This window comes from Nelumbo nucifera, chromosome 4 (assembly GCF_055504915.1).
Source record: "Nelumbo nucifera cultivar China Antique chromosome 4, China Antique-T2T, whole genome shotgun sequence".
Taxonomy (NCBI): domain Eukaryota; kingdom Viridiplantae; phylum Streptophyta; class Magnoliopsida; order Proteales; family Nelumbonaceae; genus Nelumbo; species Nelumbo nucifera.
The window spans coordinates 97,035,982-97,060,263 of record NC_142652.1 but is presented as its reverse complement, the minus strand read 5'-3'; the positions used below and the strand labels follow the sequence as shown (position 1 = coordinate 97,060,263).

Sequence of the window (24,282 nt, the reverse complement as noted above, 5' to 3'; positions counted from 1 at the left end):
TTCAACATTATGGAGGACAACGTTTTGAACACAATCACATGGTTTAAAAAGAAGGTTAACATCTCCACATCATAGGCCATATTCCTATACTTATAAAATACAACATATATTTCATATATGTGACAGAATATATTATATATACTATTAATATATTAATTGTATTTTCACATATTATATAGTTTTTAATATATTGTATATAACTTTTAACATGTTACATCGCATTTTCAACGTATTGCATATTATTGTTAGCATATAATAAATAATTGGGCATACTTTCAAAATTGAATGGTGATAAATGAATTACTTATATACATGTCTAAGCCTCACTGAAATGTTAACAATGTGCTAAGACCAAGAAATGAACCACAAATAGAACAATGGTTGTGGTTATATGTAATTTAGAATACAACTACAACCATACATAACAGAACACATATGACAATAAGAGTGGAGTCAGGATTTTTGTTAAGGCTACATTTGGAAGGAATGCAAATACAATTATGTAAAGTATAAGACCTTGTATTTTGTATTATTTTATATGGTCTACTAGAAAGTCTAACCGTCTAAGGAATGGTGGTGGTGAAATAGAGGAGAGAGAAGGAAGAGAGGGAAGAGGTGGAGAGAGAAGAAGTGGGTTTCCTTCTCTTTTATGGTCACAAAATGCATCCTAGATTCTATGGAATGAAAGGTCCCTTAAAATAGGTATGAAATCCTAAGATTTTGGGTGAAGTAGATTTTAAAAATTTCTTTACATTTTCCATTTTACCCTTATCCTGGAATGTTCCCTTATTTATTTATTAATGCCCATGTTTAATTAGCATTCTAGAATATTCAAAACTTGAACCCTTAATTAGTTGGTCTAAAATGAATTGGTCTGACCTGGGTTTGACCCGAGTTTGGTCAGGTCCACGTACTCATATAAGGCCACCCTCTTACCAGTGAGTCAAAAGTATTAACATAATATATAGATGGGAACAAAATATAAGGTTGGATATAAAATGGGGAGTGTGGGGATTTTTAAGACATGTCTCCCCTCTGCCCCTGTATGATAATTTTGCGTATTGGTAGCCCAATTTTGTGTATCAGTTGCTCACCGATACGATACATATCAACAATACGGTTTTGATCCTTGGTTAGGAATAGGGTTTCGATCGACTGATCTCAAATGTAAAAGAGGAACAGGGAAAATTTTCATTTATTTATCTATTTACCTTCAACAATACAATATATCAAGATAAATTAGAGAGCAACTTAAACATATTTTTAGGCAAGGTTCAAAGCATGGTTTTTAAAACCGGACTGAATCAGATGGTTGGACCGGAAAAACTGAGAACCGGTCAGCCATTTTACCTCAGAATCATTATTTCTCCAAAAACTGTTGATTTGATCAGCAAATCGTTGACGCAGATGTTCGAACTGTCCAACGGTTTGGTGGTTTTTTATTTTTTTGTTAGAATGGGCCGTTCATTCAATTCGAACAGTTAGACCATTCGACCTAGAAACCAGACCCCTGGCAGGTCTGTGGTCCAATTCAATTTAAAAAACCTTGGTTCAAAGTATCTGGTGTTTCCATTATGCTCTTTTTTTTTTTTTTTGTTCTAGCTTTCTTTTCAAAATTTTATAGGGGGTTGTATTAAGCAAGGTCTATCCTGTGAAAATAACAAAAATACAAAATACCCGATATTTAGCATATGTAATATGATACTACATTGTGATTTTTGAACCCTATTTTTAGAGGTAATTTTAATAAACTCATAAACCTATTATTTATACATATATACGTTTACAGAGTATCCAAATCTGATCCGATTATTGATTGGACTCACACCATTCGAATGTGACCCATTTATATAAATGTCCCATCCAATTCTGAGATAATTGAATCCAACTTCCGACCAGGTCATATCCTTTTAAGTACCATTCACAAGCCTAATTTAGGCCCTTTGAATTAGTCATTTTTCTCTCCCACAAAATGTTCACAGTCTAGTTTGGTCTTGTTTAGAGAAAATCTCATATCAAATTAAAAAATTATGATGTAAGAAATTCTCAGACCAAATCAAATGTTTTAGTATAGAAACCAAATTAGACCAAACTGTTTTATTAGTCTAATCTGGTTTCTAATGCGGTTTTAGCCATTCCATTAGATTTAAGCCAATTAGAAAGCCCACATGGTATACAACTTAGAGGGAAGTTAATTAGGTTTTGTTTTATTTATTTTTTTGACTGGAGATTATATTTGTTTAATTGTTTTGTTTGATTAGGTGTTTAAAGGTTAATGAAGATGTTTCAAATTTTATTAGCTTTCACTCCCCCAAAACCAAACGCAGCCTAATAGATTGCGGTAGGGTAAACTCGTAAGAAAATTGTCTCAAGGTCTCAAGTCACAATAATTTAACTGACATAGAAAAAGTAATTTTTAAGCCTATGTTTGGTTTGAAGGAAAAGGTAGGGAAACCAATACAAGGATTGTAAAGGTTTTCCTACTTTTCCCTTTCTTTCCCTACATTTTTCCTTCAAACCAAACATAGCCTAAATGATAAAAATGACCCTGACTGACTTTACATTTCAATATAACAAAAATACCCCTAATACATGCTGATCATTTTTTCTCCCACCTCCAATTTGTTGATCAATTAACTCAAAATTTGTTTTTTACTTATTTTCAAAATTTATGCATAAAAAAGGAAAGCATGTTCTCTACAACGTAACAATATCTTGTACCAAAATCTAAGAGGGCGTTCTTTTTTCAGATTTTCAGAGGGGAGAAAGTTGGTCAATGGGATTTTGGTTTCTATTGACCAAGAATTCCGTATTCTTTTTTCAAATTTATGCGGGGATTAGGGAAAGTTTATTTTCCTGAGTATCACTTAGTAAGTGATACCCATTTCCTAGGTGGGTAAATAACTTTCCCACCTAGAGAGAGTTGCCAACACTTGAATGGGACAAAAATGTCCTTTTTAATAATGGATTTTTATGGCCAAAATGATTATTATCTTATTTATATGAGAAATAAAAGAATATGGATAAATGCACTTACACCGATAAGTATTTTCCAAGAAAAACTTACCCAAATAACTGTATTTACCTGCATAAATAACTTACTAAAAAACGAACAAGAACTAAATATTGAACTAATTACAAAGATCTATATTAATAAGAACCGTCCATATATGTACCCCCATGCTCATGTATTTTTTTTTTAGAAAATAAACGAAGGGTAGAATAATGAGTCATTGGAGGTATCCAAAAGTTGGGGAAGTTTTTACCATTAATGTCTCAGTGAAGTCAACAGAGTTTTTAGATAAATTCCATTTATCTAATATATATATAGTAGTAAATAAAGCATTACACATCCTGATCCTTTTGGGAAAACAAGAAAAAATATTATTAGGTTAGAAGAATAGAAGCGGTGGGGAATGGAATGGAAGGTTTCATTCCTCTGGCTCTTGACTACATATGATTGAATATTGATAATAATAAAATCTTCAAATTAAAACTGATTATCATATAGCCCCATTTGACAGCTGTGCTTATTTTCTTCATTCTTATGGGGCGATTTCCTGGACAAGTACCCCGATTCAACGGACATTTCCTATCTCACCGTAACCTATGCACCTCAAATTTCTTCTCTTTCTATTTTATTATTTTTCTTTCTTTCTGTTCCTCGTCCTCGGTATTAAGTTCATCGCATCATCTCTCTCTCTCTCTCTCTTAAAGGCTAAAGCCACTTCGTACGCTACAAGCGAAGGAATTGGCTACCTTGCTGTTTGTATTCCTGGGTCGTCTTTCTTCTGCGTTGCGTTGCGTTGCTGAGAAGAACGATTTCCTTATCCAGAGGTCTGTGTTTGTTATTCATCTCCATTTTACTCAAATTTTCTTGCTTTTTGGTATTACTGAACTTGATTTAGTAAGGGACAGGGATGAGAGTATGACGATATTAAATGGTGTACTTTTTTAAGGATACTAGCAGAGTTATATATCTTCTTCTTCATCTTATTCGTCATTGGAGCTTAGGAATTTATCCTGTTAGCTCCTTTTCAGTTTTCTCAGCAAAATATAATGGCTCTTTTTCTTTTTGGCTTCTTCTTGACTCTGTTTTCATAACGAAATGAATCTGAAAACGAGAGCAATGGAATGCAGGGATCTTAATGAAGGTTCTACTAAATGATTTATTGGGATTCATTCCTCCTTTTCCTTTAGACGACTTTTCTTTTTTCCGTAAGGAGGGAATGTGCTTTTCTTTTTTACTCTTGTGGAAATGGTTTCCAGAACCGGAAGTCTCATTATCAGAGATGGTTCCTGAAGTTTCTGAACTTCGACTGGCATTATTACTTCATAGGGTCTGTACAAAAAACCAGAAGGTTTTGTGGCGAAAAAAATTTAAGTTAACCGAGAAGAAGAACATCTTTTGTTTTCATCTTGACCGGTGTTGATTTTCCTAGATCAGATCAGGTGTTGATTTTACTCAAGAAATTAATAGATAAAACACGATAAGAAAGGAAGATAACTGAGGAAAGATTAGGAGGTGAGCATTCAGTTACAGTTCTTTCTGGGGTCTTCTTCTGCTTCTTCTACTTCTTTTTCTTCACAAACATTACCAGGCCAGATAGCGTGATACGTAGCCCTACTTAAATAGTTTACAAAAGCTTCCTGTTTTATTTAGTTTGTTTCAGATGTGTAACAGTACTGTATTCTTCACTCTCCTGTAATGTTCAGGGTAGCTGAAAGACAAGATAAGATGAGGATGATGCCAGCAAATGGACAAGTATCGGTTCCCCCAGGTTTCCGATTTCATCCAACGGATGAGGAACTTCTCTACTATTATCTGAGGAAGAAGGTTGCATACGAGGTCATAGACCTCGATGTTATCAAGGATGTCGATCTTAACAAGCTTGAACCCTGGGACCTCAAAGGTAATAGACAACTTCACTACTTCTTCCTTCTTCTTTACATTTAGGCTTGATAGCTATCTAAGCCCCTCAATCTATGATCTTTAGAGTGGAAACTAAATGTCTCTTAATGTTTCCTTGGTTCATTTTGCTAATATTTGAGCAATCTAAGTTACTAACAGTCTACGTTAAAGGAGCGAATATCTGAAAGAATCTGAAACTTCACATGACAACATGGGTTATGTGGCCTTCTTTTCCATCTGTCGATGGTTCTGCACCCCTTTTAAACGATTCAAAGAAAGTGAGACCCATTCTTTAAGTTTAGGATAACGTGGTTCCATGGGAAGAACGTACTTTTGTATGTTTGGTGAGACCCACTAAGCTCACCATTCCCAGCTTATATGTATACTGTAATTAATATTTGGCCTCATTACATACCACCAAAAGCAAGCTCAAATTTTGTTTGGCAGTGTTTTTAAAAGCAGTACTCTTACCAAGAGCTTATAAATGATTTTTGTTTCAAAATCCAAACAGCTTTTGGTAGTAGTTTATCCACATTAAGAGTACCTCCTTCAATTCCTAGAAGCAGCAAAACCCAAAACCGGTGCGGTGATAACAAATGGAACTCAACTTTATTTATTAATTTGCATGTTTGGTGGTATCCAGAAAAATGCAGAATTGGATCGGGCCCTCAGAATGAGTGGTATTTCTTCAGCCACAAGGACAAAAAATATCCAACCGGAACTCGAACAAATCGGGCCACTACAGCTGGATTTTGGAAGGCCACCGGCAGGGACAAGGCCATTCACCTCAGCAATTCCAAGAGAATCGGTATGAGGAAGACCCTTGTTTTTTACACTGGACGAGCCCCTCATGGCCAAAAGACAGACTGGATCATGCATGAGTATCGCCTTGACGACGAGAATACAGAACTCCAGCAGGTATATATATATATATATAAATATCCATCCAGCCTTAATTTCTTCATGAATCATAATCCAAATTAAATCATATCGTCGTCGTCTCCTCTATGCCAGTGTTCTAGAAAATTAATTATTGCATACAGAGAAACACTGTAGGTTCTTCATTAAGTAGTGTTATTAGATTAATTACTTAATTTCTTTCTCCCATCTATCGGTTTAGCAGGAAGATGGGTGGGTTGTTTGTAGGGTATTCAAGAAGAAGAACCATCACAGAGGCTTCCAACCAGAAGCTACTCGGGAAGAAGAAAATTTCAATTACTTCAAGGCAAGTGGGTCTCTTCCATTGGATCCAAAACAAAATTTTCTAACCCAGTATGATTTTACCTTCGATGGCTCCATGCATCTTCCACAGTTGATGAGCCCAGAGTCAGCTGTTGCTCCATCTTTCTTTCCGCCTATTACGTTCAACACCACGGACATTGAGTGCTCTCACAACCTTATGAAGTTAACATCCAGCGGAGGTGGACTGCTTCAGCATGATCAGAGGATTAATGGAGATTGGTCTTTCTTGGACAAACTTCTGGCATCCCACTCCCATCAAAGTCTAGATCAGCTCTACCAGCAGAACAAATGCAGTTCTTCTTCGCAAGTTTTTGATGTGGGTACTTCGAGTCAGAAATTTCCATTCCAGTATCTTGGTTGTGAAACGGACATTCTGAAATTTTCCAAGTGAAATTGCTGGACGTCTATGTTTGACTAGATTTGCAATTCCCTATTAATCTAGAACTGTGGGTTTCAGTGTTAAATGTATATATATACTCGTCTCACGCACTATTAAGGGACATGATTGTTCTCTATATGGCTTTTGGTTGGACGCAGTTTGTTTGCTTTTTGCTGGTTGTTTTTTTTTTTTCCTTTTCCGTTTATCACCCTTCTTCATTTTCAATTTTAGGATATTTTTTGGTCTTCCCAAATCATCATATTATTTACCAGATGAATTTCATGTATCTAATTCTATCTTAAGAGAGTAGGCATTATTTGATCCATTTTGGTCCCTTTGTAAGGCTAATTGGACATTAATTCCGACTTGATGAGGATTCTAGTTTTCTTAGGATTCTTCAAGATAGTTAAAATGGGTCCATTACTCCATTATAAAAAAAAAATGGGTAGCCCCTCTCGTTTTATCAAAAAAAAAGGGTCCATTTTAACTTTTTTTTTGAGTTAAAAATGAATCTAAAGCTACTGATGCTTTTTTTTTTTTTCTCACATCAATGAAACTAAACAAGGCCCTAAAAATTGACAAGCACCGCTACTACTCATTCTATCAGTTTTACTTCCTGCAGACGAGTCTGAAATCATTAATCTTCCCATACCATAGTCCTATCTTTGGAGTTCCTTTTATATATCTAAATATTCTCTTAATTGCCTTTAGATAGATTCTTCAAGTCTATCCACTAGTTGTGAATATTTGAATTCATAATTTAATAATCATGCGGTCTTATAAATAATACTAACAAGAACTAAGAGATGATTCAGCTGAATAAATCCATAACAAATAAAAGAAATGTTATTTTGTTTTCATAAAAGGATATATACAATATGTTAGTTGGAGCTAAGGGCATACACTATCTAACAATAATGTCCATGTGTCTGTTTGGCTTACAGATATTATCCAAAATTCACCCTAACTTACTCGCCATCTCTATTAAAGTCACCACCATGACTTTTAAAAGCCTCAAGAACCCCTTATCAATGAATTTTATTATCTAAAATTTATCTTCCACTAGATTTCCGCCATTAAAGATTGCTTAATAGATAGATGTTGTTCACATAACCAAACCACCCTAAATGGTCACCAGGACTTTTCAAAACCTCAAGATCCCATGATCAATGAATTTAATTGTCTAAAATTCATTTTCCATTAGGTTTATGTTAGATCGCTATTAAGGATTACTTAATAGATGTTGTTTACATGGTATAAGCATTTAAGTATTTTACATGACCAAACCATCCTAAATGGCCAATCAAATTTATCAAATATTTTTATGACAAAATTACCCTTGACAAGAGCTTGGGCCCACACTAGGCCTACAAATTTTAAGGTTGACTTGGGCCTAATACTTCAAGCCTAGCTTGGGCCCAGCCCAACCCACTTATATTTAAAAAATATATTTTATATATATGTATACGTGTTCTTTTATGTTAAATGATATTATTATTATTATTATTATTCTAATTAGTATCTTGTACTTTGGGCCTAGTGCCACTTTGGTCCCAGAACTTTAAAATGCAACAATTCAGTATCCAAAATTTCAAAACATGACAATCCAATATCTGTTGTTAACTAGTTGTTAATCAACCGTTAAGTGGCATTTGAAAAAGACACAAATGTCCTTCGAGTGTCATCTAATTTTCTTTATCAACCATCCAAACATTGACAAAAAATTAACAGTCTCAAACGTGACCCCAACTTCCTTGAATGGAAAAGGCAAATATTTGAGACTATTAATTTTTTGTCAACATTTAGATGGTTGATAAAGAAAATTAAATAACACTTGAAGGACATTTATGTCTTTTTCAAACCACTTAATGATGGGTTAATATCTATTTAACGACAGGTACTGGATTGTCACGTTTTAAAAGTTTGGGTACTGAATTGTTGCATTTTAAAGTTCGGAGACCTAAGTGGCACTAAACCCAAAATACCTACTTTCTTTTTTTACGCCAAATGACATGAGAATTAACTTGAGATGCTCAGTGTACAATCATTTAGGAAAGCTTGTCGCAAAAAGTCTAGAACATCGGACCAGGTAAATGTTGATGAAAGAGATAGTGCTTTTCTGGCCAAAAAGTGTGCCATAACGTTCCCGGATCTTTTAATGAACTGCACTGAACTATGGTGTATTTGGTTTAACAGAACCCTGCAATTGAACCTTGACACCCTGTATATGACGTTTCAATGGGTCAAACACTCAAAACTAATTGTATACTATGCATCAACACAATGCAGTATTTTGGGCGTTGCCTATTGTAAAGGTGAATGGTGAATGAACATCCCCAGATTATCTACTTGTTTTAATATGGATATTGTATAAGTCTGTAAATGGACTCTGAAACTCAAACCAAAGTTGGCATCTACCTGCTGCTGATTACCTCAGATTTGGATGTTAGAACTGACATCCAATTGATTATTGGATTTGATGCGCGTCTACCTTCTTCAGTTCCAATTAAATTTCGAGTTTAATTCAAATTAAGGGTTAATTATTTAAATATATCCTATGATTTCAAAACTACATAGACCATGTACTTTTCACTAACTACTTAAATATACCCTGTTAAAACACTTAAGCAAACGTCAAGATCAATGAAAAAATTAAAAGAGAAAAACACTCTTAATTGTTCTTTAAATTTTCAAAACATGCACTTGAGTGTGAATAAATAAAATGAAGTTGATTCTTTTTCCTGACCTTTGGTTTAGTCCCCACTATTGATGCAAAGGACATTTCTTTCGATACATGGCAAAGTGTTTCCATTTGATAGATAATCAGGATTTTCACGAGAATCATCCTTCCCAAACTGCAACTTGGCCTCCCACCAATCCCCCCAAAACAACATTCCAGTTCTATTTATGATTCACATGTATAGTCGTTTAACGGGTCAGAGTGGTAAATATCAACAATAATCTCCCTGATCATAGAACCTTCCCCATCCCCAGAAAAAAAGAAGAAGAAAAAACACTAACTAACAAAAAGAAGAAGACACCATGATCACCATGAGCTACCTCCCCAAAAGCCAATACAAAGCCATCCACTTCCTCTGCACTCTCTGTCACTTCTGCTGATTTCCAAGCTGCTCTTTCTTCTTTGACTCCATCTGCTATCTGTCCCATATATTCTGAAATGAAGGGTTGGGTTTACGGAGAATATGGAAGCATTGATGTTTTGAAATTTGATCCAAATCAAATCAACCAATTTTCCTCCACTTATGGTTCCAGGGTGTTGCTGGTACGGTGGTAAAGGTTGAAAGCCTTGGCGTGTCTTTCCATGCAAGCTGTCCGTTGTTTAAAAGTCTGACAGCTTGCGTTTTTCGTCTTTTCTCATTTAGTTGAGAGAAGATTTAGCTGTCGAAAGATTGCATCCCAAAAAGACACGAGAAGCTTGATTTGAATTTATTTCAGAAAGCTAGAAATGGAGCCTCTCACCTTGTTTTTGTTTCGTCTTCACATGGAAAGACGTATAAAAAGATGTGCCTCCAACCAAATGGTATGTGAACTGCTAAGATTTTTATGTAAAAGCCCATTACGTCTTTTGGCTGTCAGATCTTCCAGAAGAAGATCTTTCAAAAACGATTTGCCAAATAGCACCCAAGTTAAGAACCTGACACTGTTTCTGGTAAGAGTACAAACACTCAACCAATGTAAATATGTAGCTCAGTTCAGTTGTGTGTAATTTTTGCATAAAAATTCAGCAGGTTTTTTTTTTTTTGCACTTTTTGGCAGTTTTACCCCAAAACTGAGAGCATGGTTTGTATCATGGTTTTTAAAAACGAACCAGTGACCGAACCGGTCAGAGGTCCGGTTACCAGTTCAAACGGTCCAACCATTCGACCCGAATGGTCAGCCCGTTCTGACAAAAAAATAAAAAATTAAAAAAAATAAATTAAAATTTGGAAAACGGTTCGAGCGGTTAACCGGCCAGTTCAGCGGTTTGCTGACCAAAATCAATGGTTTTTCGGTTTTGGGGGAAAATGGAACCGGTCAGGTGACCGGTTCCCAGTTTTTCTGGTCCGACCGTCCGGTCCAGTCCGGTTTTGAAAACAGTGGTTTGTATCCAAAAATTAGGCAGACTACGGTTCATCCTTCTATGATGTAAACAAATCAAATAGAACCCATACAGCTCACACCTTGTCATTGCTTTTGAACCCTCGCCATTCTCAGCAGTAAGATCCCACCTTCCCGATCTAACCATGGACCATGGCAATATGGAAGATCTCCGTGGTTTCCGGTAGCACCATCTTAGGTCAGGTTGCATTTTGTTTATGTACCAGTGTTTGAACAAAACCTATTTACCACGAAGGACAGGGGTTTTCTTATTTTAGTAAGGTAGCGAAAAGGTGGGAGGAGCTTCTGACTTATGGTTTCCTGCCTTAATATTGGAAGACAAGAAATATTGCTACCATCTCCACCCAAACCATAGCTAATTACGATTATCCTCCCTCAAACAGATTGCCACTGCTCCAATCTCTTAGGGCAGCGCACTCATGGAAAGTAGATCACAGTCACTGCAATCTTGAACCACGAGAATCACGTCTAAACAAATTATTTGAATTTTAGACGTTTCCTGAAGCCTAAACTCCTCCATCTATATCTAGTGGCAACAACATTAAATTAACACTTTAAGGCTTGGATATAAGAGATAAGAAATACCCAACCCAACCTTCAAAGTTCAAATCCTTCGGTACTGTTGCCTTGTTGCTCTCTTCGGACTATGAAAAAACATTTGTAAGGACTGCCATGGTTAATCTAGACCTAGCGGAGTTGGGCAGCCTTTGGTACCCTCTCTGCAATCTTTGCTTGAGGAAGGGTCTTGAGGCTGCATATAGGACATCTTGAAAGAACAAGGTTTTCTATATATATATACACAATATAAAAATTAGGATATAACCAAGGATCAAAATTTCATCCCGATAAAAATTAGGATATAACCAAGGAAGGGTGTTTCGGGTCGGCAAGTGGTTCAGAGGGTAGACCGGCCTTGAACCATCTCCTCTGAACCAGTTTCAAAGAAAAAAAAAAAACACAAAAATAATACCGATACAGGCTGTGGACATTTTGAACCTTGGATACAACAGGGCAAAGATCACCCTAACCGAACAACCAAATTTCAAGTAAACCGAACCCAGAATCACGACTGGATAATGATTTCCAAAGGTTGAAAACACTGCCACTGGTGACAGAAACCAAGTCTCTATATCATAGTTGGGCTTAGTTTCAAGAGTTGATGGATATTTTCTAGGGCAAAACCAAGATTATGATAAAATGTAGGGAGATTCGGATCCAAAGTTTTTTGGATAAATGTGTATGTAGCTGTTCATCATTTACCCCCCAAAAAAAAAAGAAAAAAATAAGGAAATATAGATATCTCACAAGTCATTGTTCTTAAAACGCCTGTTTGTTAGATAGCTAGGACAGAAATTCACTTGCAATTTTTACATAATACAATAACAAATGACACAAGTCACAACTATGCATAATAATTTAAGCTTGCTTTCTTCTTAGCTTGTACCTGAATAATTCCCTCATTGAAGTCTTCGTGGGTCACCTAGATCATAACAAGACACCATCTTAGATCCACAGACGTTAAAATGTTTCCACATAACCCAAAAATAGCAATAATTGAAAATCAGTTGATGGAAGCAACGAAAGCAAAGATGATGACACGGATAATGGTGATATTAATTGGTTATGATGGTTTGTCTCAATCTGTGATGACATCTTAGCACCTAGCTTTGTCTCTTCCCGCTTATTTTTAATGAATTTTCTTTGTCTAGAAAGATCTTTTATCTAATATTGGTCTCGGCTATATCGGGGTCAGAGACGGGTGCAGTCCTAAACTTTGGCATTTAACCTTTTGCACAAAGTAGCTGCTTCCAAAGACTCAAACCCACATTCTCACACTTGTTAGATAGAGATTTTTCCATTTCACCAAATAATAAATTCTTTTCCTACAAAATAAAATTATTGTCTTATGAAATAATAGACATGAGCAAGGAAGGCACCACTACATTCCAATTCGACAGGAAATTCTAGATTGTCAATCAAGGTAACATTGCAAGGCATAGAGCTTTGTACATCCGGACCACCAGTCAGGTACAACAACGGAAGTAGGTTGTAGACCAACTCAATGGATCCCAAATGATAACACTAATACTTCAAACGGGTGATTAAGGTTGATTAGAAATTAAGAGACAACTGATGATAACAATGGCATACATCAATTAAAGATAAATAGCATTTTCTTTTTATGAATATGAAAAATAAATAACATTATATTAACATTGCTTGTGGGTTGTTATTTTAGGCTTGTTTCCTTAGAGATCAGAGGCAAAGTTCAGTGGCAGAATAAATTCAAAATGGTGCACATAGAAATCCAATAGTTATCCGTTTATACCTCGAAGCAATTGAAATAGAAAACAGAAAGTGGAATAGGAAACAAACCTCTGTTGCATCTCGGCGGAGAGCAAGCATGCCAGCCTCTACACACACTGCTTTTAGTTGTGCCCCATTGAAGTCGTCTGTTGAACGAGCAAGCTCCTCAAAGTTCACATCTGGACGCACATTCATTTTTCTCGAGTGGATCTGTAATTCCAATCAAAAGGAAAATAACTAAATAACAACTAAAAGAAAGTATGTAGATCTGTAATTATTATCAAGAGCTAATAATTAGCCCAACCTGCATTATTCTGGCCCTCGCTTCTTCAGATGGATGAGGCAACTCAATTTTACGATCCAATCGACCGGAACGCATAAGAGCAGGATCAAGGATATCAGCTCGATTAGTTGCTGCTATAACCTGAGCATTGCTAGCAATTATTAATCATCATAAACAGCTTCACGAAGTTATTGATATCATGAAATTTTACACATTTGTAGTAAAGGATTAAACTAGTCGGACCAGATACTGACAACTTTAAGAATGTTTTCAGAACATTCATGTTCAGGTCGATCAAAATAGTGTAGAAGAGACCTAAATATCAAACTAATCAGATTAAAGTCTTTCTTTTATCAATATCAGATTGAAGGCTTTGAACAAGGGAGGTTATTTTTGCCAGAATTCTAGGAGACTGGAACTGTCAACATTTGGCCAAAGTCAAAGATTAGACCAACATGCCCAGCATCTCTAGTCACCAAATAATAATTTTGGTTCAACTTCATGTTAATCGGGTCAGCGGTAAGTCATAATTAGCCTCAGTTATAGGAAAATAGGGTCAGTTTTGTCTTTTCCATCTGTTTCTTCAATACAAGGGTATCTTGGGGAGCACAATTGGTTGATTCGAACATCAATTAATAGAGTCCAACAGCCAGGGGTAGTTTAGGTGGTTAATATTGATGTTTTGTAGTATTTCAGGAGACTAAGAAGTTAGATAATAATGCTGTTCACAATACTGATCAGGCCCTTTTTTTTTTGATAAATCTGATCAGGCCATTGTTCACTTATTCATATTGAAACACGACACTATTCATATCATTCATATTGAATTTGTTTTATGTTACATCAATAAAGTTAAATTTTCTTTTATTCTTTTCTCTAGTTGATTGCTAGAAAAGTAGCTATTGCTATTAAGGACAGATTTATCTTTTCTCTATATTCTTATATTGATTGCCATAAGTGATTTACTCTTTTCTCTTGAAGTTGTGTGCTGGTTCTTCTTCTTCTCTTATTATTATTATTATTATTATTATTATTATTATTATTATTATTATTATTATTATTATTATTATTATTATTATTATTATTATTTTCTTCTTTTCCTATAACAAAAATAAGGGTTCAGTCCCTATATTTTTTGAATTTTATTTTCCTTCTTCCTTTTCTTCTCATGAATATGTTGATTTTCAATACTTCAACATGAAATTTATACTTTTTTTATGAAAATCATGAATAATTATTAAAGAAATATGGTTATGGTACCTAGGGAACTGCCCTAGGATCTATGTTTTCAACATAAAAATCCATTGCCTAGGCGACACCTAGGCGCGACTAGGCGACAAGGCACCCCCCAGTCACCTAGCCTCGCCTTGGCGCCTTGAAAACTATGCTCCACATCAATAGTAACAATAAAATAAACAAAAATATGATATGTATAAGAACTTCATTTCTTGAGTCAAATTACAAATGATGCACCAAGTGTTCAATGGGCATCCTCACTCCCAAAAATCATCAACCTCAGTACTATCCAGAGTCACTGAAGATCTGGTCTTGGTAAAATTACATCTTTCCCTCAAATCATCCCCATCACAGATAAATAAGGTGAATTTATAAACATTTACCATAGAATAAAATGATTTTAAAAAATTCCCTTATTCTCTCCCTCCATACCTACAGTCAACAAATAGAAACACAACACGAAACTTCCCTGAATGTCTAAGAAGGGCCAAAGGCATTCTTCCATCTTACCCTCCCAAGTAAATGCTCTTCTAATGTTAGACACCAGAACACCTCTTATCTGTGTTCAAAAGCACTGCTTATTCAAACATTTATTTGCAAGTATATAAACAATATAATCTTGGACAAGTTCTGAAAGAATTTCACTCAAACCAAGTATCTTCTTGACTTTTTCCTGTAATCCCATCCTAATATAAACAATATAATCTTGGACAAAGTCTGCAAGAATTTCTCATCACAAACTCCTTGAAGACCCAGGACATAGGATGTTAACACCATGAGAATGAGTTCTCTCTCTCCTAGCACGTGGCTTGCCTCAATCCAAACGTGCAACTCATAAGAGAATATCAAGATAAATCTTAAGAGATACAATTGGAAAGTGTATCTTGGTAAAATGGCAAAATAGGTGATAAAGCCCAACCAACCAACAAAAGGACAAAAAATTGAAAAACTGGTTAGAGAGATTTCCTCTCGAATCACAATAAATTAGACAGATGCGCTCAAATCGAATAGAGAGATTCTCTCAAATCAGCTTAGTGGTACTCATTTAAATGGTTGTAATAGCACCCAAATTGTTGTCAATTGAAGAAGCAAAATCATGGTTGGATGAATTACCTTTTGTGTGATCTCAATCCCTTGCCAAGTGGCATTTGGTCTCAACCACAACTCTTAGGAATTGAACCCACCTTTAAGGAGAGGACCACTTGGAAAAAAAATATTGGGATAAAAAAGAAAAAAAAAAACCAGTCACTGAATTGCCAATTCGGTGGGCCCCATGTCAATCACCATGATTAAATAAAAGGAAATTATGGTTGCCCAAACATGGCTCCTTGCATTTGAATTCAAATCATTTAACTAGGTTCATCTAACAATGAAACTCTAAAAATAGAGGAGAAAACAATTACATTAGATGTTGCTCATGCTGGAACCTGTGGGGCTCATCAGTCTAGGCCTAAACTCCATGATCTGATATATAAGAATGGGATATTATTGGCCAACAATGGTAAATGACTCAAGGGAATATCTGCCAAGCATGTCAATTTCATGGAGACTTCATTCAACAACCTCTAGAGTCTCTGCACCCAATGGTTGCTTCATGGCCCTTTGATGCTTGGGAATTAGATGTTATTGGTCCACTCCAAAAGTCTCCAAGGGATATCTTTACATCCTTTCTGCCACTGACTATGTGGATTGAATCTATAGCACTCAAAGAAGTCAAGAAAGAGATAATCATGGAGTTCATTAGAAATTACATTATCTATCACTATGGCATCCCAAGTTATATTGTGACTGACAATGGGAATCCATTTAGCAACCATTTAATGAAACAATTTTGCGAGAACGACAAGTATTAAACAAAGGTGCTCCAATATGTACAATGTGGCTGCAAATGACTTGGTTGAGGCCTTTAATAAACCCTTATGCAAAATTGTTGGAGACAGTAATCTCTAAAAGTAAAAGATGTTGGCATGAATGTATGGGCGAAGCAATGTGAGCCAATAATACTTCCTACCGTACAGCTACACAAGCAACCACTTGTTGATTTATGGGGTCGAGATGGTGCTTCCACTTGAAGTACAAATTTTGCCACTACACATGGCAATCCAAGAAGGGCTTATAGACAATGAGAATGCAAGGCTTAGGCTCACAAAGCTCAATGGCCTCGACGAGAAAAGGTTAGAAGCACTACAATGCTTAGAGTGCTACCAAGCCCGAATGGCTCAAGCCTTTAATAAAAATGAGTAGGCCGATCATTCTATCACATCGCTCTGGGAAAAAGTTTGACCCCAAGTGGGATGGCTCACATAAGGTGCAAGAAGTCTACAACAATGGTGCTTACTCATTACTCTTGATGGACTATGTCTTGAATCCATTAATGAGAAATACTTGAAAAGGTATTATCCATGAAAATTTATGGCATTGCTCTCAAATATGAACCTAAACTATCTACCAACACTCTTATACAAGAGCTTAAACTACTTAGCATTGCTCCATGTGCCTATCTCTACTTGGCAGCTACCAATAACTGTCTGTGGAACCACCTTCTCTGGAACTGCAACTCTTTCACCTACAAAGCAGGTTAATGAAGAAACATACATCAAATAGATATAACCAAGTAATAATTTATAGAAAAAAAGGCGGTGTGTCCCTCTTGAAGGTAAATAATGTGATCCCTTAGGTTTAGTGACCAACATCTTCCTCCTCGCAACTTTTATTGGGGTTGTTGTTGATGAAATCTTATTCAACTAGTAGCTTGTGGAGACAGAGTCATCCTCATGGCTGCCTTGTCATTGGCACTTAAAGAATTTAGGTGACTACTTCGTCTTCTGATTCAACATGGTCATCTTTATCACGAGCATTTCTCATGACAAGATTGTCCTCTTGGACACCAGTGATCAACACGGTAAAAGCTTGTCTCATTACTAGTACAAACTTTGATGTTGAATTGTTGTAGAATCAACAAAACCTCAATATACCACCAACCTAAATAGGTGGTCGTAGTTGAACGTTGGGAGACCTCCAACCTTAGACTCGATGTCCTTTTTCAAGAGAGACCTCCAATGATAATAGGCTCTAACTTCATTAGGCTCGACTTGATGTCAGTTGGGAGATCAAATGTTGTCTGGTAGAAACCAAATTGGCAAGCAAACCGATGTGGACTATACAAGTTAGATTCTACCATGGAATTTGTCTTCCATGATAAGATGCTTGGACGCATGCTAATAACAAAACTCCAATTCTTTGAGAGAGAGAGATTTATGTCACACCTCTCCCTACCATCTGCAAATGAAGGTATGGTGACATCCAATTGCCGGTGAAAATCCCAACAAGTCCTAACCTTATGACAATCTTCTTTACCAAAGTGTTCTAGACACATATATGCCTTGCCAGTACTGCAAAGGCCAATCATAAGAACAAATTGCTAGGAGTCAAACCTACAACAAACTTTATTAAAATGCAAGCCAACCCATGCATATAAGAAATGTGCTGGAAAACACATTGACCTGATCACTAACAAGAAAGATAGGTTAATGAGAGGCCATAGTAAATGGAAGCGTATGGGTGGGGCAAGACTATAATGAACGACTTGGGCCATCTTTAAAGCTGCTTTAAATACCGTGGGCATGACCAAATTCTTGATACATGAAGGAAGGAGAAAATGGCATATCCACAATGATAAATACGCAAACAGAAATGTTTATCTTTCTATATAGGATCACACTCGAAGTCTAAGCGTTCAAAGGGTGTCTTCTCATTCTTCGTTCTACACAAATGGCTACAATCTTCTGGATCACTCAATAGTAAGGGAAGCCTTGACCGATCCTAGCTATGTCATGAACCCAAAAGGTGATTCAACTTTTGACAACAAGGGGGGGGGGGGGGTGTTCAGGAACCCTTTCCAAGTCCATAAACCAAAATTCAGGCAATTCATCTTGGCTTACCTTTTCATTGTTACGCCTTCCTGACTCTTGACTAACCTTGGTAGCACTGCCTCGATGCTTAATCACTCCCTCCATCAACTAAGCGTAAGCTTTGTAGAGATACTCACAACTCTTTGAAAGAAACATGTTGCCTTTCTCATCAACTCCTGTCAACCCCTCAACACATGGATTGACTTCATAAAATTCACCATAAATGGGGAGTATGATGATCCATTTAGATTCCACAAAGATATTCCAATCTCATCCGCTTTTGCGACAAAAGTGTTTGTGTGCCTACACCAAGACTCGCATAGGGCATGATACATCTCAATAGCTCTATTATAATCATAAGTAGATCTCAAAACAAAGGAATAAATCTTAGTCATCTCTAGCTCCATACAATACTCTCAAAGTACAATGCGGCCCTAATCCCCAAAACCGCTCATCCGACAAGTCTCACCACAAGGACACAAGCCAAAACACGAGTGAGGTTGTTAGCGATTTTTTGTGCAATAGTTGGAGTCAGCATAATGAATGCACAGAATTATGATGAGCACTAATACAATGGAAAATAGGCACCATCTTGAATTGTCTAGAATGCACTCCACATCAACAACAGGATCACTCAAATCTTCGAGCCACACTTGGGACCTATCATAGGGTCAAAAACAATCAAAGCACAGTTCCCTTTTAAAAAGCAAAAACGAGATTGCTCACATTTCAAATTTGGGTGTTCTTCAACCCATGCTATGGGTCATCCTCTCTCCATATATGTAGTAATTATCATTGGAGGACTCCTAAACAAGTCAATATATACAAGTAAATCATTACAACCCACTAAAAATAAATTAAACAAAAAAGAAAAAAAAGAGAGAAAAAGGCAATAGCATGCCAAATCTAGCATTGGTCATCCAGTTTCGTTCCACTGTAGAGAACTTCCCTGGTTACAAAGAGGCCTAACATGCCATGCTCTTGGGCATTACAGTCCCAATGCAAGCAAGGACCTGCCCTCGTGGAATGTATGACTCTTTCTTGGAAAATATGACTTTTACATGTTTTAGTGTGAACATGTTCATGGTTCCAAAGCATTGCTCATCCAGTCTCCCTCACCTCTTACAAATCCATGGTTCCAAAAAGGAGGGTGCTCCTTTGAGCCTAACAGTGTTAGCTACATAAATTAATTGGCAGACTTGACTTCACCTATGGGAAATTGGTCCCATTAGTCAAGGAGAAGGCCTCATGAAGTTGAAGATAATAATAGTTGAATTAATGAGTTGCTTTGGTGGTTTTCCTAGTTGGGTAATGCCCATGTGCATGACCTGTTCCCACTGAAGACCACAACTAGAAGGTCTCTAAACACACCAACAACCACAGGTTCAGGCTTTACGGCCCCAATGCAAGCAAGGACCTGCCCTCGTTGAATATATGATAGCCACAGTTCTATATGTCCTTCACAAAAAACGAAAAAGAAAGAAAAAAAAATGAAGCAAAAATTCTTAAGGGGCGAACATGTTTTCGTCCATCAATTACAAAGCCTAAGGTATGTCATTGGCAGAACAGCATTTGTGACATCATCATCATGTCTTCGGACCAGAAAACCAATGTGGCGTTATTAGACAAAGTCTGAAGAAATAAATAAATAATAAACCTTTCTCCGTTCACTAGATGCATGAAGGGGAGTTCAACATCAACCTTGCCTTGAACTTTATGGCCTTGTTGCAAACAAGAGCCTGTCCTCGTGAGAAGTCAAGTGCTTGTGTCATTATTGTCCAGCAAACAAAAGAAGAAAAATAAATAAATAATACAATAACTGGATAGTAGGAATCAATCAGCACCCTTGAAGACATTCTAGAAAGAAGAAGGCCTTACAACAGGTACTGATATGGCATAGTGATGGTACTTGGGATTTGGACTGAATTGAACACCAAGGGTATTTTTGCCATTTTATAATTTTTCTGTAGGGTCCAATAATAGGGCTTGATTGCCTAATTATAGTTTGCTTATGTTTAAAATCTCAAAGTCATTGCATAAGTAGGATTAGAGTTATTGAGTTTTCTTTGAATTGGAATAGGATATGACAGCTTAGTTTTAGTCCAACTAGGATTATTGAGTCTAACAATTTGACTTCTAAGACTACTATGAGTCTAACAGTTTGATTCCTAGGATTATTATGAGTTTAGAGTTTATAAATATGTATGGACATTTTACACAAAAGGCAATGAAGTTTATTGAGTTTTCTTCAGCTTATGCTAGCTATGGTGAGTGATTCACAGTGTTTTAAAAGCGCAAGGCACAAAAAATGCACAAGGGCCAATTTGCGCCTAAGGTGCAAGGCACAAGGCGAGGCGCACGCCTTTTTGAAGCAAGGCACAAAATTACAAAAAAAAATGCTAAAATAAAAAAAGGTCAGAAAATTCAAAAAAATGGCAAAATTTTTAAAAATGCAAAAATTCAAAAATATTAAACATAATGTTAATAAAAAATATAAACTTAAATTTTAAAATAAATGTTTTAAAAAACCTATTATCTAAAATTAAAATACATAAACATAACATGTAAAGCATATTCAAATGAAAATTTAAAAATAAAAGCAAACATATAAAGCATTTTCAAGAATGTAAAACCCGCAATCTCTTTTTTTCCTCAATTGCATTACTTCAAGTAGCTAATGTGATGTAAAACATATTGCATTCTTGATTCTATGAGTCGCCTTTGTACCACGCCTTTCAATGCAAGCCCGAGCAAGTCCACATTAGGGTCTTAAATTCTTATTTCTCACATAAAAAATAATGATTTTATAATTTGAATCGCCTTTTAAGAAGATATTTTATTGGAATGAAAGAATGAACATTAGCAAATAGGGGGGGGGGGGGGGGGGTTCTTGGAGCTTCGGTGCCCAGCCGTTAGGCTCAAAAAAAAAAGCAAAAAGTGCAAAATTTTAAAAAGGCGCATCCCTAAAATGTGCCTCACTTGTGCACCTAGGCGCACCTTTTGAATCACTAGATTCACATGCCCTAGAGTGATTCTAGGCACCCTATGAGTGATTCCAAGTATTTTCTCTCTTCTTTCTCTCCCTATTTTCTCTCTTATTCCTTCAAGAAGCCATTACAGCCATCAACAGCCATAAACATCTGATCAAGGAAACCACTCAACATTCTCCAAGGATTAGAACTGAGCTGGTCCTACATCACTGGACCTTTAAAGTACATGGTTGCACAAGAGCTAGTATCCTCCAAAATGCACAACTAGCAACAAGGACATCTAGTGGAAAAAAAGAAACCAAAAGCCAAGAATTTAAAATTGGGCATAGTGCTCTAAGCAAGGCAAGACAATCTCCACCACTCAATGGACATATATAGTCACCTTATACTCACAAAATACCAATCGTGAAGGAAGGAAAGAAAAAAAAAATAGGAAAGTTAAATTCCCCTTTAAGTCGGTGATGGCATTGCTAATTGCAATAACAGCCACCGACTTGGAGAGCATTTATTGGTATGAAAAAAAGGAAAAAGAGAAAGGAAGAGGGGCCAAGGAAATGTCTTGGGTGGATCCGATGTGAAGATTGGTTGTTGAATGGCAATGGTTTAACTAATGTATTGGGCCATATAGTGTATTGGGTAAGGCTTAAAGAGGTTGTTTATAAAAATGGACATTGGGCCCACTAGCAAAAAGGGTATTTATCAAGAAACATATTGGATGAGATCCAAGGTGAAACTACATTGAGGAGGAAAGGGATGTTAACTCCATGAGAATGAGTTTTCTCTCCTACCATGTGGCTTGCCTCAAACCAAATGTGACACTCGTAAGAGAATATCAAGAGAAATCTTAAGAGATACAATTGGAAAGAGGATCTTGGAAAAATAACAAAATAGGTGATAAAGCCCAACTGGCCATTGCACTATATCATCTAGCAAAAGGACAGAAAATTGCAAAACTGATTAGAGAGATTCCCTCAAATCATGATAAATTAGAGCAATTCACTCAAACCAAATAGAGAGATTCTCTCAAATTAGCTAAGTGGGGCCGATTTAAATGGTTGTAACAGCACCCAAATTGTTGTCTAAAGAAGGAAAATTACAGTTGGATGAATTACCTTTTATGTGTGGCCCCAATCCCTTGCCAAGTACCATTTGGTCCCAACAACAACTATTAGGAATTGGACCAGACTTTAATAAGAGACCCACTTTCCTTAGAAAAAAAAATGGGATAAAAAAAAAACTTTTCTTTGATCAATAAACTTAAAATTTCATTAAACCAAAAAATAGAATACAAAGAGGGAGACAAAATCTCTTAACTCTCCCCAAATTTAATGAAGTTACAACTGAGCCCAAAATAACTGATTTCTTCCCACCCCTTGTTTTGCCAAGACATCAGCAAAACCATTCTTTTGACCCAATTAAATCTCATATGAGATAAAAAAATAAAAAAAAATTATCATCAAGCTGCCAATTTGGTGGACCCCATGTCAATCTCACATGGTTGGTCGAGCATGGCTCCTTGCATTTGAATTCAAATCTTTTTAGCAGGCTCATCTAACAATGAACCTCTATAAATAGAGGAGAGAACAAGAGGAAAGGTCCTCCTTCAGCTCCTCACTGTAACACCTTTTTTCTTATAGAAAAGAAGAAGAAGACTTCATCCAATCAGTAATTCCCATTCCAAATTGTTGCAACTTATGTCCATGCCACCAAGATTCTTACGGCTAAATTGTTGTAGCTTCCAACTCAAGAATCCAAGTCATCAAACTGTTGCTACCAAGAAGGCTTTCATCAAATCATTACAACCAAGGGACCTTCTACAATTAAAGATTAGCGTCGTGGTTCACGTTCAAATCAACAATTGATTGTGAACAAAAAGCTTTGTTCATACACAACCAATCACTACTTGTTTCTTCTACAATTGAAAGTGATCAAGCTTTTTGCATTGTGTACTCAACAAGTGAATCGGAGTGCATTCTTCACCGAGGAAGAAGGGGAAAAAAAAGAATTGTGCCACAAATTTACACACGAAACTTGTGTTGGCAATAGCAAAAAGAATTGTTAAATATAAACCTGACCGAGAAGCTATAACAAATGACTTCAACCAATATAAGAATGTCAAACACCACAAAGGTTAGGAAGTACATACTTTTATCCGCTCATCGCTGCTAAAACCATCTAGTTGGTTTAGTAGCTCCAACATTGTTCGTTGCACTTCTCTATCTCCACTTACTTCACTGCAGCAAAGACAAGTGGAATGCCCACATTAGCAACATGTCTTTTGAAAAGAGCTAATAGTTAATGCTAGCTTATAACATATCTAAGCTGCAGTTCACATTATTCAACTTGACTTCAACAAGCAAAAATATAAGCACACAACAGTACCCCATATAAAAAGAAGTCACATCCAAATATCTGGGCTAGGCTTGGGCCCAAGACTTTAGGCTCAGTCCAATATATAGTGTTATTTGATAATGAGATGTATATAAATATGTATGTAATTATTTTGATCAATAACAATCAAATTTTAGTAATAAAGAGAGATGAAGTCCAAATATATACAAGTACTCATTGCTCAGATAAGGAGTCCTATCTCTACCCCTTTTTGTTTCCTTTTGAATTTATAAAAACACTCCAAACATTTGATTTTACAACTGCGCCCAAAATATTTGTTCTTTCTCCAACCCCTAGCTTAGCTAGAGCATCCGCCAAGCTGTTAACTTCCCCTGGAACCCTTTGAATCTTCACCTCCATGTCCCTAGTCAAGCACTTAAAAGTTTTTAGCCTCATTACTGTAGACCATAAAGCAGCCTCTCTTGCACATCCAACCACCACCAGTTTTAACTCTCTTACAATAATCAGCTTCCCCAAATTCATCTCCTTTGACCTTTGTACACCTTCCATTA

At 36.3% G+C, this 24,282-nt stretch overlaps 2 protein-coding genes across 5 annotated transcripts in view; one reads left to right on the top strand and one right to left on the bottom strand.

Moving 5' to 3' along the window:
* Positions 1-3,582: 3,582 nt before the first annotated feature.
* Positions 3,583-6,686, top strand: SMB (NAC (No Apical Meristem) domain transcriptional regulator superfamily protein). Of its 4 annotated transcripts, none has more exons than XM_088903395.1 (5): positions 3,583-3,837; positions 4,717-4,913; positions 5,556-5,830; positions 6,033-6,137; positions 6,225-6,686. In XM_088903395.1, exons 2-5 carry the CDS (start codon positions 4,739-4,741, stop codon positions 6,543-6,545), a joined length of 876 nt encoding a protein of 291 aa, XP_088759521.1. In that variant the 5' UTR covers positions 3,583-3,837; positions 4,717-4,738; the 3' UTR covers positions 6,546-6,686. The 4 variants fall into 4 exon arrangements, with proteins under 4 accessions (XP_088759521.1, XP_088759522.1, XP_010275962.1 ...); XM_088903396.1 differs by having other exon boundaries at positions 3,584-3,837; positions 6,036-6,137; XM_010277660.3 differs by having other exon boundaries at positions 3,584-3,837; positions 6,033-6,686.
* Positions 6,687-11,818: 5,132 nt separating this feature from the next.
* Positions 11,819-24,282, bottom strand: part of LOC104610843 (26S proteasome regulatory subunit 6A homolog) — a 40,007-nt gene continuing 27,543 nt past the window's right edge. The window contains exons 7-10 of the mRNA XM_010277659.3: positions 23,526-23,613; positions 13,264-13,383; positions 13,029-13,169; positions 11,819-12,132 (exon numbers count right to left, since the gene is read on the bottom strand). Of these exons, the coding sequence (XP_010275961.1) occupies positions 12,055-12,132; positions 13,029-13,169; positions 13,264-13,383; positions 23,526-23,613 (427 nt within the window). The 3' untranslated portion in view covers positions 11,819-12,054. The remainder of the gene's footprint in view (positions 12,133-13,028; positions 13,170-13,263; positions 13,384-23,525; positions 23,614-24,282) is intronic.

Bases quoted from the DNA above. Each gene is read 5' to 3' on its own strand.
- SMB (XM_010277660.3), top strand. From the start codon at position 4,739: ATGAGGATGATGCCAGCAAATGGACAAGTATCGGTTCCCCCAGGTTTC. The intron at 4,914-5,555 runs GTAATAGACAAC...GGTGGTATCCAG, and splicing joins TGAACCCTGGGACCTCAAAG to AAAAATGCAGAATTGGATCG. The intron at 5,831-6,032 runs GTATATATATAT...CTATCGGTTTAG, and splicing joins AGAATACAGAACTCCAGCAG to CAGGAAGATGGGTGGGTTGT.